The 13411-nt window shown below is 35.0% G+C and overlaps 1 protein-coding gene across 3 annotated transcripts in view; it reads left to right on the forward strand.

The window, feature by feature from the left end:
- Positions 1-5171, forward strand: part of LAMA3 (laminin subunit alpha 3) — a 139536-nt gene extending 134365 nt beyond the window's left edge. For all 3 annotated transcript variants that reach the window (XM_087961635.1, XM_087961632.1, XM_087961634.1), the window contains exons 71-75: positions 117-276; positions 497-627; positions 1744-1837; positions 2690-2809; positions 4915-5171. In XM_087961635.1, coding sequence (XP_087817761.1) covers positions 117-276; positions 497-627; positions 1744-1837; positions 2690-2809; positions 4915-5060 — 651 coding nt within the window. In that variant the 3' untranslated portion in view covers positions 5061-5171. The remainder of the gene's footprint in view (positions 1-116; positions 277-496; positions 628-1743; positions 1838-2689; positions 2810-4914) is intronic.
- The last annotated feature ends 8240 nt before the right edge of the window (positions 5172-13411 follow it).

Genomic DNA, 13411 nt, shown 5'->3' on the forward strand with positions numbered 1-13411 from the left:
TCATTTTGCCAGACCTCTACTAATCTTACCCTATAAACTCAATGGGGTGAAGATTGTAATATAGCATATATACTAATATTGTTATTCCAATCTATGTTGGGTGTATGTATCTTCAGAATATTCCAAAGAAGAGTTTTGTGGGCTGCTTGAGAAACTTTCAAGTTGGGAGAAAACACATGTATACTTACCAGAAAAACAATGGTGTCCTACCTTGCTTGGACAATATTTTGGAGAATGGTGTTTCATTTTTCAACGAAGGAGGATACATTGTGATTGGTGAGTATAATAGAAGGATTTATTTATGCTGATCTAAAATTCTGCATGTATGTTGTCCTCCTACTACATGAGCACAGCACTATGGATACATAGAAAGGAATCCATAGAGCTTCTCTCTTTTATTAAATAGCTACTCAAAGAACTCTTGTATGAAGCAGTGTGAAATTGAGCAATACTTTTAATTTTCTTTTGAATGGAACTATTCCTTTTTTAATTCCAGAAAATACCTTTTTAATAAACCTCGAATATAGGATTGCATTTAGCATACGTCCAAGAAGTTTCACTGGCATTTTAATTCATGCTGGCAGCAATCAACAAAACTATTTAACTCTTTACATGAAAGGAGGCATGGTAGGAATGATTTTTGTCTTGTTCTCTTATCTCAAATGTTCCATTGTGGTGGGGCTGGGAGGGAGAGAATGAGTCTGGCCTGGAGTTCCTGAAATGCACGACCATTTGTTAGTGACACTCCTTTTGAGGGATCTTTTATAGCTGTGATCGCCCAATATATTGCTGGTGTGCCTATTATGCCCTTTGACTCATCTGATTACTTAAAAGGATTTGAAGTGGGAAACTGGCATCAAACAAAGGAAGTCCGACCATCGCTTTATTTCCTAGAATGCTTCTGGCTTTACACAGGCCTTAAGAATTCTTAAAGAATGAAATGGTGCAACCTAGGACTTATTAGAGGGTGAATTCGGGAAAAAATAAAGAGGAAATGATAAAAGTACCCTTGGATTTTGACAAAATGACATAGAAAATCTTCAGTTTGCCTCTCTGAGAAATAAATATTTTGTAATTAGCTTTGCTTTCCATGGTAGTCTTTTTATTTGAATACCTATAATATTCAGTCATCAATCCAGATAAAGCCATCAGCCCCCAAAATAGAAATTGTACAGAGATGTGGTTTTCATATTCTTTATTTTCACAAACTGAGATATTAGACCACAGTACACAAATCATACGATAATGTTAAGTCTGGCCTGACCTCCCACCAAAAAAGGAAGACGAAAGGTGTCCTCTATAAACAGTATTTGGATGGAATTATATTAAAAGATTACTGTTGAGTTTTATGGTACAAGATGTACATATGGTGGATGCTTCTGAGATTGATAAAATCTACCCCTTTCCCATGTTAATGGCAGTACTAGTTGGCCTACTCTCCTGTATGTGTGTTGTTGTAAGTTGCCAGAGACCAGTAAAATTAGCAGTCCAACCCAGGGGAAACCTGTTGAAAAACTTCAGGTTAGTGAAATACAGAATTTTAAAGTTTTCTCCGGGAACTCTCAACAGATGGTAACCTTCCTGAAGCATAGCAATCTGAAGAAAAGCAGTCTGTTTCTAAAAGTGCTGATAATATTAGTATAGCTCAGAAAGTCTGACAAAGATGTGTTCCTTGTGTGTATTTTTATATTTAAATATATTCTTATTGTTGGTAGTAATTGAAAAGTGTTCTCCTTTTCTCAGCTCACTGCCTCTGGAAATAATGGTGCTGGCGAATTTTCTCTGTCAGTCACACTTCAGCAATCTCTGTGCGATGGACAGTGGCACTCTGTAGCAGGTATAGTGTAGTTTCATTCATTATTTGTTTAAGGAGAGGGCAAAGTGTAAGTCAATGTGAAAGAACTTCACAAAAGTAAATGTTCTTTTCCAAGAGACAAATTTAGTAAAGTAATCCTTATAGACAACTAGAGGTTTGCCTAAAACAATTTATTGATAACAAAATTTTATGAAAGTTGGCATAATTATTTTTGCTGTTTTCCTTATAATGTACCCTTGATAATTTTCTGATATATTTCATCATTCGAATATTAGATAAATGTTGTAACTTAAATTTGTATGACAAAAAAGTATGATTGAAGACCAAATGTATGTCATCTAAATATAATATTGGCCTAACATCTATTTTCTCCTTTGAAAATTATCATTTGGAGAAGGAATATTTTACAATATAGATGGGAGAAGGGAATTTTTATGTTTTAGCCTGCTTTCCTTGAGATTTATTTCTCCTTAATGAGCTTCTTTCTGCAAAAGGTTCAAGACTCAAGTTTTGCAAGATAAAAATATAATCAACTCTATAAGAGTAGTTGTAAAGTTGGATAGGCAGGGAGGCTCACAGTATACATTTTAAAATAAATAAATGGGGAAGAGCAATTTGGAGGTAGATATTAATAGAACATTTAAATATGAGACATATTTCATGGTGCAGCATAACTTCCCTCTTAGAATTATTTCATGATTACTGCATTTACCCATCACTGAAAGGATTAACTTAGAATGTTATAAAGCAAATTATTTTCAGATACATTGAGAAATAGAATTGAAGGAAAAGCATGTATTTATTTATTTGTAGTTAGTCAGCTATTGTTTCGGGGGGGAATATGGAACTGATTTATTCATCTTATTTTTACAGTGTCTCAGAAGCAGAATATTATCTACTTAGATGTAGACACAAACAGAAATTATACTGCTGCACTATCACCTAAGCTTTCTACCAGCCATGCTCAGCCACTCTATTTTGGAAGAGTTCCAGGTATGAGATTTCTTTGTTTTGGAAGAAAAATAAGTAACTGTGATAATCCTCATTTAAAAACAACTAAGTTTCTGTCTCATCCATTATGAACATTCCTCTCTCTGATGATCAAAACAAAATCCATTGTTAATTGCCTGAATGGACATTATTATCATTTTAAAAATAAACATGTGCAGGAGCTCGGGGTGAAAAATAATCAGATTACTCAAGGTTTTATTATCATTTTGAGAAATGGCCCTGTTCTAACTAGCTATTTTTTTTATCAGGAAGGAAGGTTTTATTGATTCTATTTTCCTTTATTTAATGCAACTGGTAGTGATGTTGGTCAGAGGAAACAATATCTTTTGGGCACAGGTGTAGCAGAAGAATAGTTACAGTCCCCTCTAATCATGCATTCTAAATATTGATCAGGATTTGTTGTAATTCTTACATACAGTTTTAAATGAGACATATTAATTACAACTATATAATTATGATACCAGTGGTGGGATTCAATTTTTTTTACTACCGGTTCTATGGGCGTGGCTTGGTGGGCATGGCAGGGGAAGGATACTATAAAATCTCCAGTCGGAGGTGGTATTTGCTGGTTCTCCGAACTACTCAAAATTTCCACTACCAGTTCTCCAGAACTGGTCAGAACCCGCTGAATACCACCTGTATGATACCATTGTCATGTATGCACACATACGGAAAGGAACAATGTACAGAGGTACCATAAATTTCCTATAGTGCTGGTTCAAGATTATACTGTAAATTTTAGGATATTTGATTACTTTTGGATGGTGACACTTAAAATTATTTGGGTAAATAAATACCCCAAAAACCTGATAAGGTGAAATTTCCTGACAGTGAGAACAATTAATCAGTGGAACAGATTGCCTCCAGAAATTGTGGGTGCTCTATCACTAGATATTTTCAAGAAGAGATTGGACAGCTATTTGTATGGAATGGAATAGGATATCCTGCTTGAGCAGGGGCTGGACTGGAAGACCTCTAAGGTCCCTTCCAATTCTGGTATTCTTTTATTCTGACTTTCCATGTTATTCCCCAATTGTTTCATACTATATTAGAACTCATTTTAGTCACCATTTTGCTATGGAGGATCTTCTTCCTATATTAATTACCAGGGGAGACTGGAAATTATGTATGTCAAGATTTGAAAAATACTCACAAATCAACTTTGAGTGCACCATATAGTTTACTGGAGTCTTTTTTGCAAAAAGAAGAAGCAAAATGCATATCATGCTTGTCTTCCCTACAGGAAATGGATCCATTTGCTTATATGTATAAATATGCACTAACCTCATTCAGATCAACTAAAATAGTATAATATTTTAGTTATTAGAATGACTAATATGGCTTAACCTGCTAAAGAACGAATGAAGAGTTTACGGCTTTCCAGAAGCTGCTGAATGTCACCTTCCAACTGACTAATAGATGACAAAAAGTGAAGGTGATTCTGAATTTCTCACCCCTATCTAGCAAGAAAATGTTCAAACATTTGGTATCACACATTCTTTATACAAAGTTTACTAGAGTTCCAGAGGTGGAATTCAGCAGGTTCTGACCAGTTCTGGAGAATCGGTAGCAGAAATTTTGAGTAATTTGGAGAACCAGAAAATATTACCTCTGACTGAAGATTTTACAGTATCCTTCCCCTGCCACGCCCACCAAGCCATGCCCACAGAACCGGTAGTAAAAAAAAAATTGAATCCCACCACTGTAGTGTACTATTGTGAATATATGTGTTAATAGAGAGGGAGAAAGCAAATCAGCTAGCTACTTCATCATCATCATCATCATCATTATTATTATTGTCATTGTTCCTTAATTCTTCACAAAGTTCTTAGTTTATATAACTGGGTCAGAGAAATGGCTCCTATATGTATATTATAGCAGACTATATTTAATATGTATTATGCAAATTCAAAAAAATGATAATCGCATTGCTATGCATCACTATCAGTTTGCTTTAAATGGAAACAAGAACAGCATATTTCATTCAAATATATGTTGATAAAAATATTATCAGACTGTTATTTTCAACAATATCCAATTGTTCATACATTATATATTTAATCAATTTTTGTACTTTGTCTTTACAGTTAATTTGGAAACACCATGGCTTCCAATTCAGGATGTGTTCCTTGGCTGTTTAAAGAATATGAAAATTAATGACAAATCTATCTTACTAAACAAAATGTCAAACATTCATGGTGTTGTCAGCCTAGAAGGGTGTCCTGCCTATTAACTGCTCCATCATTTAATATGCTATATGGGTAGCCAAAATATGGTTTGATCTCTTTCTATGGTCTTTTGCCCTTGTTTCCATCACAGTTCAAATATATGTTTTCATAATTGAGGTCTGTGTTGCCTTTCTTTGAGGTTTCTTGAAGCTTTTGTGGTCCTATGTACAAACTGTCTTTGATAAAGCCACTTGAAATATAAAATGACCTTCTAATATAATATGGTGATATTCTGCTTTCAACAACAGTTGAGTATATACTTAGAGCAATTGCACTGACAAAATGCTGACTCCTAAGGCTCCTGAAATGAAAAGAACTCCCAAAATAAGAATTGGAAGATTCCTTGGACACAAATAGAACTGGATTTCACAGATAAAATGTGGAAAAATACACTGAAATATACATTGAGTAATTAATAAAAAATAATATAAATTGAGTATGAAGCACTTTAAGATATTTGGCATACTGGAGGTGATAGTCTCAAGAGTTCTATGACCAAACAAATGCAATTTTCATTTTGGATTTTTTTTGAAAATATCACTATGTTTATTGCACTTCCATACTTCCATACTTCCAAAAGTTTGACTAAATACTGACAATGAGTGTATAGGGTAAATTTATATAATTTAGCTTTTGTATAATAGCAATCTGAACATATTTTGCTTGTGTTAAGAAAATGAAGGTGGTTTAATCCTTTGAGAGCCTCAACCTGAAGTTGGAAAATCTGCAATCAAAAGCCTTTTTAAAAAAATATAATTTTATAATTTGGCTGAATGATTTATAAATATCCTAGATTGTAATTTTATGCAGGGTTTCTTACAAATTTTCTTTAACCTATATATTGCACTGACCACTTAAGAAATTAAGAAATACTAATTAGGAATAACCAACTGAAGCATGCCATCACTATACAACCAATTTTTTTTAAAAAAATGTTTATTATAATTAACTCAAAGTCAAAAATATTAGCTGTGTAATCCTATGGTGCTTCCATTCTTGAAAGCCCGTTTACACCAGTGCATCAGCAGCAAAGTATATCTGGCACTCAAATGTTGAATAAATGTTGAAAAGCAGACCCGTTATGCTACCATTTGTTGCAATTCTTGCTCACCAGAAGAACTTAAGTTTTAAAAAATTAATCTCATTTGGAATTCTAGGTTGCATCTCCAGTCTTAAAACAGAATAATTCTAAGATGGTTGTGGCATAATGCAGAGGGACACCTGGTGGTATGCTGATGAATATTTGAGAACTGGTTCTGCCTACTCCCTTGCTGCTGCTGTACTACTATTCTCCCCCAAAATGGGTGATGCTAGGGCACAGAGGAATTTAATTTTAACTTAATTCAGATAATATGATTATTCATATATATTTAATATTTCTCGTCTTGCAACACATTTAAAATTACAATCTGGTAACAATTTTTGGAGACATTCTGAGGACCTCTAGAAGTTATACTCTTATAACATTATTGAGTGTAATAAAAATAGGAATACGGGTTAAATTTGGAATAGTCCTCAGGTTAAAACCATTCATTCAGCAATTATTCAACGTTACGGCAGCACTGAAAAAATGGTATTGATGATTGGTCCTCAAAGTTCCAGCTATTGCAGCATCCCTGCGATCACCTGATCACTATTTCTGATGTTTCCTGCCCCCTTCCCACAAGCAGGGCAGGGAATTCCTGATCATATGCGGTCTGTGCTTAACTATGGGAAACGGGACTGTCAGAATTGCCACAGTAATATATTTGGCACAAATATTGTATTCAATAGGGCTTGCACCAGAAATCTCAGAGGATTATGAAAACTATTTCACACCATTGAATAATAAACAAAAGATTAGGGATGGGATGCTACCGGTTTGGTCTGGTTCTATAGAACCTGTAGCTGCAAAGATCAGCTGACACCAAACTGGTTCGGTGTTTAGCCCCCCCGCCTGCCCGGGCTCTAGGCTGTTCTTTATTCCCTGCTTTTTCCTCCTCAGCTGCTTTGTGTGGCACAGCTGAGGTTGAAAAAGCAGGAAACGAGGATTTTCAAATACTGAGCACCCGTGCGCAGCGCTTGTCAGCTGTCCAGGTGGCACAGCTGATGATTTCTTGCAAATGCTGCACGCACGATTGTCCCCAGTTTGGAGAACTGGCAAATCGCTCCACTGGCTGGCCCCTCCCTCCCCGCCCACTCACTCCTTACCTGGCATGGAAGCCTTCCAACTTGCCTGGTTTGGTAAGTTGCTATTTTTCCTTTTTCCCCCCGACCTTCTGCTCTGCCAGGAGATTTAGATTAGCTAGAAAGCAGGAAATCCAAGGATTAAAAGCAGAGCCGAACCTTAGGACTGAAGCTTTTCAGTGCAGACTCAGGTAGCCGATTGCAGATAGATAGATCTCTAAATTAATCTGTGATTCTGTGAGCAACTCAATCTGCCTGCCTGCTTTGCCTGCTTTTGGGTACAAGTTGCTCTTTTTTTAAAATAAAAAATTCAATATTTACATACATGGTGTGTTGTGACTTAATTTTGTGAGTTTGTTTGCTTGCAAATTTCTGAGTTTGCTTGTAAACAAATTTTATGTGACAGACTCAGGTAGGCGATTGCAGATAGATCTCTAAATTAATCTGTGATTCTGTGAGCAACTCAATCTGCCTGCCTGCTTTGCCTGCTTTGGGTAAAAGTTGTTCTTTTTTAAATAAAAAATTCAATATTTACATAAATATTTATAATATTTTCATAAAAGCCATGCTCACCCAGTCACATGACCACCAAGCCATGCCCAGTCAGCAAGCCACACCTACGCAGTCACATGACCATCAAGCCACACCCATAAATTAAGCCACACCCACAGAACTGGTTATTAAGAAATTTGAATCCCACCCCTGCAAAAGATCATACGTTGCACCTACTACACCTTCTACAACTTTCAGACAAATACAAGAATAGGTCCACATTAAAATAGTCTAAAGATAGGTTAATATTTCACAAAGCATTCAGCTGGATTGTTGCAATGTAGGAAAGGGCATGAAAAGTCACCACAAGCACTCCTAAGCATTATCCTTCTCATCTTTTCTACTACCTTCTCTTATTGGTATCTTATTTTACTCTGTTGTTTGTATGTACACTGAGAGTTTATGCACCGGAGACAAATTTGTTGTGTGTCCAATCACACTTGGCCAATAAAGAATTCTATTCAATTCAATTCAATTCAATTCAATTCTATTCTATTCTATTCTATTCTATTCTATTCCTATTCTATTCCTATTCCTATTCCCATTCCCAACACCAAGATCACCCCTAAACTATGTACCTGCAGAACTGCAAGCACATTTAGGACAGGCAATCTCTTCACATATTAAAATGGAGAAACCTCCCAAGATAAATTAGCACTTATTGGTATATTAGGTTTGTGCTTTGGCTTACTTGTAGAATTCATCACATTTTTTTTTGTAAACCATCTATGAGTTCAAGTAATACACTCCATAGCAGTAAAATTCAACAATATGTTTTACCACAGGACAAAGGAGCCATGCTGATGCTGTTCCTACCAGTTTCTTTTGCTTTCTAATCATCCCTGCCCTCTTCTCTTGTTCCACTTTGTATAATATGTATACAAACATCTGGTGACTAAAAAAGGGAACAAGCACATTCATATGCATCTAATGTATCATTAAACAAGTGTCTATTTGCAGCTGCAACTAGCAATTATTCGTCCTACTATTTTCCCATGCTTCCTTTTCTCTGGTTTCCTGCTTCCGAAAGTCAGCTGAAACATTCTTCTCTTGCACAAGGAAAGCTTCAAATGTGCATAGAAAAATTACAATATCTAAGTCACACTATGGAAATTCAACAGAATATTGCAACAAATCCTTCTTGCTATGACTGCTCATTCTTTTGTTTCAGCCAATGAAATCTAGCCATCATAACTTTTTCTAAGGTTTTATGACAATTTTATCAACCCTCTAAGCATAATTTCTTCATTTATAAGGAAACCTGTAATTAAAAATGAGAAAAATGAAAGGTGATCAAAAATGGATATTTTGTTCTTGCAAACACTCCAATGGAGTACTTGACAAACTGGCTCCGCTTTGGCCATCTGTATTTTCTCCAAGGCAGGTCAAAACATTTTTGCAGGTGCTTTACTGGAATTATTACAAAGATATGGGCCCTTCTTTTGCTTTCCTGATTTCTGAATTGGAAAAAACAAAAATTATCAAGGAAGAAAGAAGAAAGAATGAGCTTTCCCTTTTAGATAGCTGAAATGGACAGATCTCTTTAAAATACATTTTTCTAATAATTACATGCATATAGTTACAATTACATTCATACAGTTTCAACTCTGAAAACATTCTTTTTTATTGGAATTACATATATGGCAGGAATCTTTGCTTAATCTCTTTCTACTGACTTCTGGCCCCCTGAATGATTCATTGAATCTTGAACATAACAATCCTTGAATACTATATCAGGTATGAATTTCTGACGTATTGATGTAAAGCAACCTATGAATCTGAACAAGTGGTTACAATATATAGATCATAAACTCTTAATGCACTTACTAGAATATCACAGTTAGAATCTGGTAAAGAATAGTACTGAAGGCTGAGAGTTCAAACTCCTTGATGGAAACTGTTAATTCGTGGTATTGTTAAAGCAAGTGCCTTCCTTTTCTGAATGCACTGCAACAGAATTAAAAGACATCATTCTATTTACAAATGCTGTTTACTTCAATTCGTTGCTTTCTTAAAATTTTATCATTTATTTGTGCATGTATAGTATGCTGACAACCTTTCTGTGACAAAATTAATATGGTGCTGAGTGAAAAATCTGGAGCAGGTGAAAAAAAACCCTCAGAGGTTTGATAATATGTACATCTGTCTTTCTATTTAGCGTTATTAACTCTAGAAAGGAACTGTGCATTCAGTAATCTAGTGAACAAAACACTGCCTTTAGGACTTGATTATGACCATAATACTCATATATTAAATACCTTGTTTAATTATAACCTTTAAAAATACTTGAATTCAATCATGCTTTAGTATAGCGTTTCTGAACCCTAGAATGTTGATGTACAAATCACGCACAGCTTTGTTTTTCGAATACAAAAGACATGTCTTTCTTGAAAGCAATGTTCTCTCAAGCAGGCTACAGCATTTGTCAGCTGTAGCCTCAGATTAAGTTCAGCATCCAGTTTCTTCTGATTTGGAATGACAGTAAGGATCAGCACAACATATTTTGTTGTTTTGGGTAAAGGATTAAATCCTACTTCCTCCCCTCCTCATTCAATAACATAAAAAACCTAACAGGATTAGCAGGGGAATTTTATTTCGTATACTGCACTTAGTACACAAGGCTACATTAGTACAATGCAAGACGTTTCAAATTGTTTTATATTACAACTCCCATAAGCACTTTCAATTGGCCATGCTGACTGAAACTGACAGAAATCAAAAACCCCATGAACATTCTAGTTTGCAGTTTCTCAATCTTAGCAACTTAAAATATAGGTTTCTACTCCCAGAATTCCCCAACTCATATGGCTAATGAGAAATCTGGGATTTCAAGTCCACACATCTTAAGGTTGCCAAAGTTGAAACTGACCTAGAGAGCACCAGTTTATCTATCTAAAGTTTAGGAAGCATAAGTCGGGCCATATAACATAAAAATTGTTGATGAAATCTCATTGCTTTTCTCTACCCTCCATCATATATTTCCTAATGGTTCCATTTATCTACTGAAACTGCCAACTTCAACAGAACATGGGGAAAGTTTTATTTGAAACTTCTGCTCTAGAAATAAATAAATTAACATGGCAATTGCATTGTTAATTTTACAGGCCAAGCTGTACAAGATTTGGAAGAAGTATAATTACATTTCCCATCCTTTTGTGATGCTTAAAAGTTTCAAACGGAGAAAAAAATAGAAAAAAAAACCCGTGCCAGTGCCTCCAGCTGGTTCTCCTGCTACAGTTTGTTATCTGTCATGCTAATATTCGGATTTTCACCTACTCACAGAGTATGAAATATTTACATATACATTTCATAGAGGAAAACTCAATGCTGGAATAGAAAACCACCAGAATGTAGTGTTTAACAATTTCCCATTATGTATTTTGAAGCCATCTCTTTCCCTTAGCACTTCAGGCCAGTTGTCCCGAGAATGAAGGACAGAGTGCCATCTTACCTATTTTGACTAGTAAATCCATTTGGAGAGCAGTAATTATAAGCAGCACCCTCTCCTGCTTCTGCTGGTTTACTCATACTTTTGGCCTTCTATTTCTGCTTTTCCTTCAATACCAGAACAGAAGAATATAGTCATACGTAGCTTAGAGTTTCAGAACCAAAGCAAGAAGCCTTGAGCAGATTGTTCTAAGCATCAACACTCTGCTGCCTACATAAAATGCTGTTCTTGAAATGTTCATGAAAATTATTATGTTTGAATGTGCATATTTAATGTGTTAAGGTTGCGGAAAATTCTTCCACTTTCGGGAGTTACTGAATAAAATGAACACTTGCATCAGTTTTATCCCTAAATTATAGACTAAGCTTTATTATTGTTTCAAGCACATGCAGCAGAATCTGTAGAATATTACCCTCAAATTATATATGAGACATCAGAAAGAAACACACTTGCCAACGTCTTTAATTTTTAAAAATTAAAAAAGAAAATTTATAAATTAAAATAATCTTTAAAAAGGCCTTCCATAATCAAGCAAATGTGGGTACTATTTATTATTGTCTAGAAGAAGATAATCCTTAGCATTTTTGGTGGCTTATGGAAAATGTCCAATTTTTTAATTTCAAGTGGCCACGTGATCACTTTTGACATGTTGGGAAAGGAAGCATTTAACTCTTTTTTTTAAGGACATTTCCTCACTTGAAAGAACATGGACCTATTTTCTTCTGTGGTCTTAACAATGTATGGAGGAGAGGATAAAAGAGATAATATATAATATACCCAAGGAAGTAGCCATGTGCAACATAGCTAAACACCTCACAAAATACCAAAAGTTGACATATTTTTCTCCAATTTAAATTGCTATTACATGTTATTGTTAGATGTTTAACAGCATAAACCGTAATTTCTTGCAAAGATAAACAATGCCAGATTCCAGAGTTTCATACCATTCACAGATATCAAGGTTATCAAAACAAATGAAAAGGAAGAAAAACAGATGAAAAATCCTGCTCCTACTCCTATAGGTTTCCAAAATAACAATGTGACCACGGGGAAAATTGCCTATCTATGCTTTTAGTTTCTCTGAGAAATCAATAAAATTCTATCTCTGAAAGCCTGTTACAGCCTATTATTATTATTAATAATTATTATTATTTTGCTAGTTTACTGAATCTATTTGCTATGATATCTAGAAATGGCTTGGATATTGTCACTGAATTCTGCACATTTCCCCATTATTCCAGTATACTATCTACAGTTTCATTGGTAGAAAAACAATCTGATTTGTCCCAATGTTTACTTCCCAACTGCCATCAAAGCTGTATGTCTGCCTATTATCAAGGACAATGCAGAATTAATAACTGGATTTTACAGCTTAAAAATTGTTCTTTCAGCATCCAATCAGTCCTTGAGCAAAATCTGGATGCAGCATAAAATGATGATAGGAGGCTTCTCTACGGCTTAAAAATCTGAACCAATTATCTAGCAACTCAGCTTCTCTTTCAGAGTTGACAAGTGGATGGATTCCCTTAGATGAGAATTCCAGTCTTCAAGGAGCTTCTAGAATTTCCTATTTTCTGTAGCCAGCTGTTCCCATTCTTTTCATTTCTTTACCCAGGCCTTCAGTGGGGCAAATAAAATGCTTCATTCATCATGCTTATCACCTTTTATCTGTGTTTTTGATTTTATCATTTCTTTGATTGATGTAAGCCTCCTGCAATTGAGAATGGGGTAGCATACAAGTTTAATCAACTATAGTTGATAGCAAGTCAGCCAGAAGTTTAGATATATAAATCTCTGAAGAAAATACATTGGGAGAAATGCCATATATTGGTGATGTTTATCAGTATGAATTTTGCAAAGAGTAAGATTACTATTTGCTTTCACAAAAATGTTCTGGACCAGTTCTATGATTCTGTAAAGAATACTATTTTAAATTATGTGACAAATTTTAAAATGTCACTATAGTATTCCCAATTTGAATGAAGAACACAGAAGGGGTGTTTTAAAAAAAGCAAGATACTACCTGTGTCTCAAAAGTGCTTTTTTTCTTTAAAAGGCAACTGGACTGTTTTTTCCTTAAGAAAATATTTTGCTTCTCATCCAAGAAGCTTAATCAGTTCTGATGGTGGGGAATGGAATGACAGATTCTGAGAAGATGGGGGTGGTGGTGGAAGAATTGTATTTATTTGC

The sequence above is a fragment of the Notechis scutatus genome, chromosome 3, assembly GCF_049901735.1.
Source record: "Notechis scutatus isolate UNSWTSFEM ecotype Mainland chromosome 3, rNotScu1.2, whole genome shotgun sequence".
Lineage (NCBI taxonomy): Eukaryota > Metazoa > Chordata > Lepidosauria > Squamata > Elapidae > Notechis > Notechis scutatus.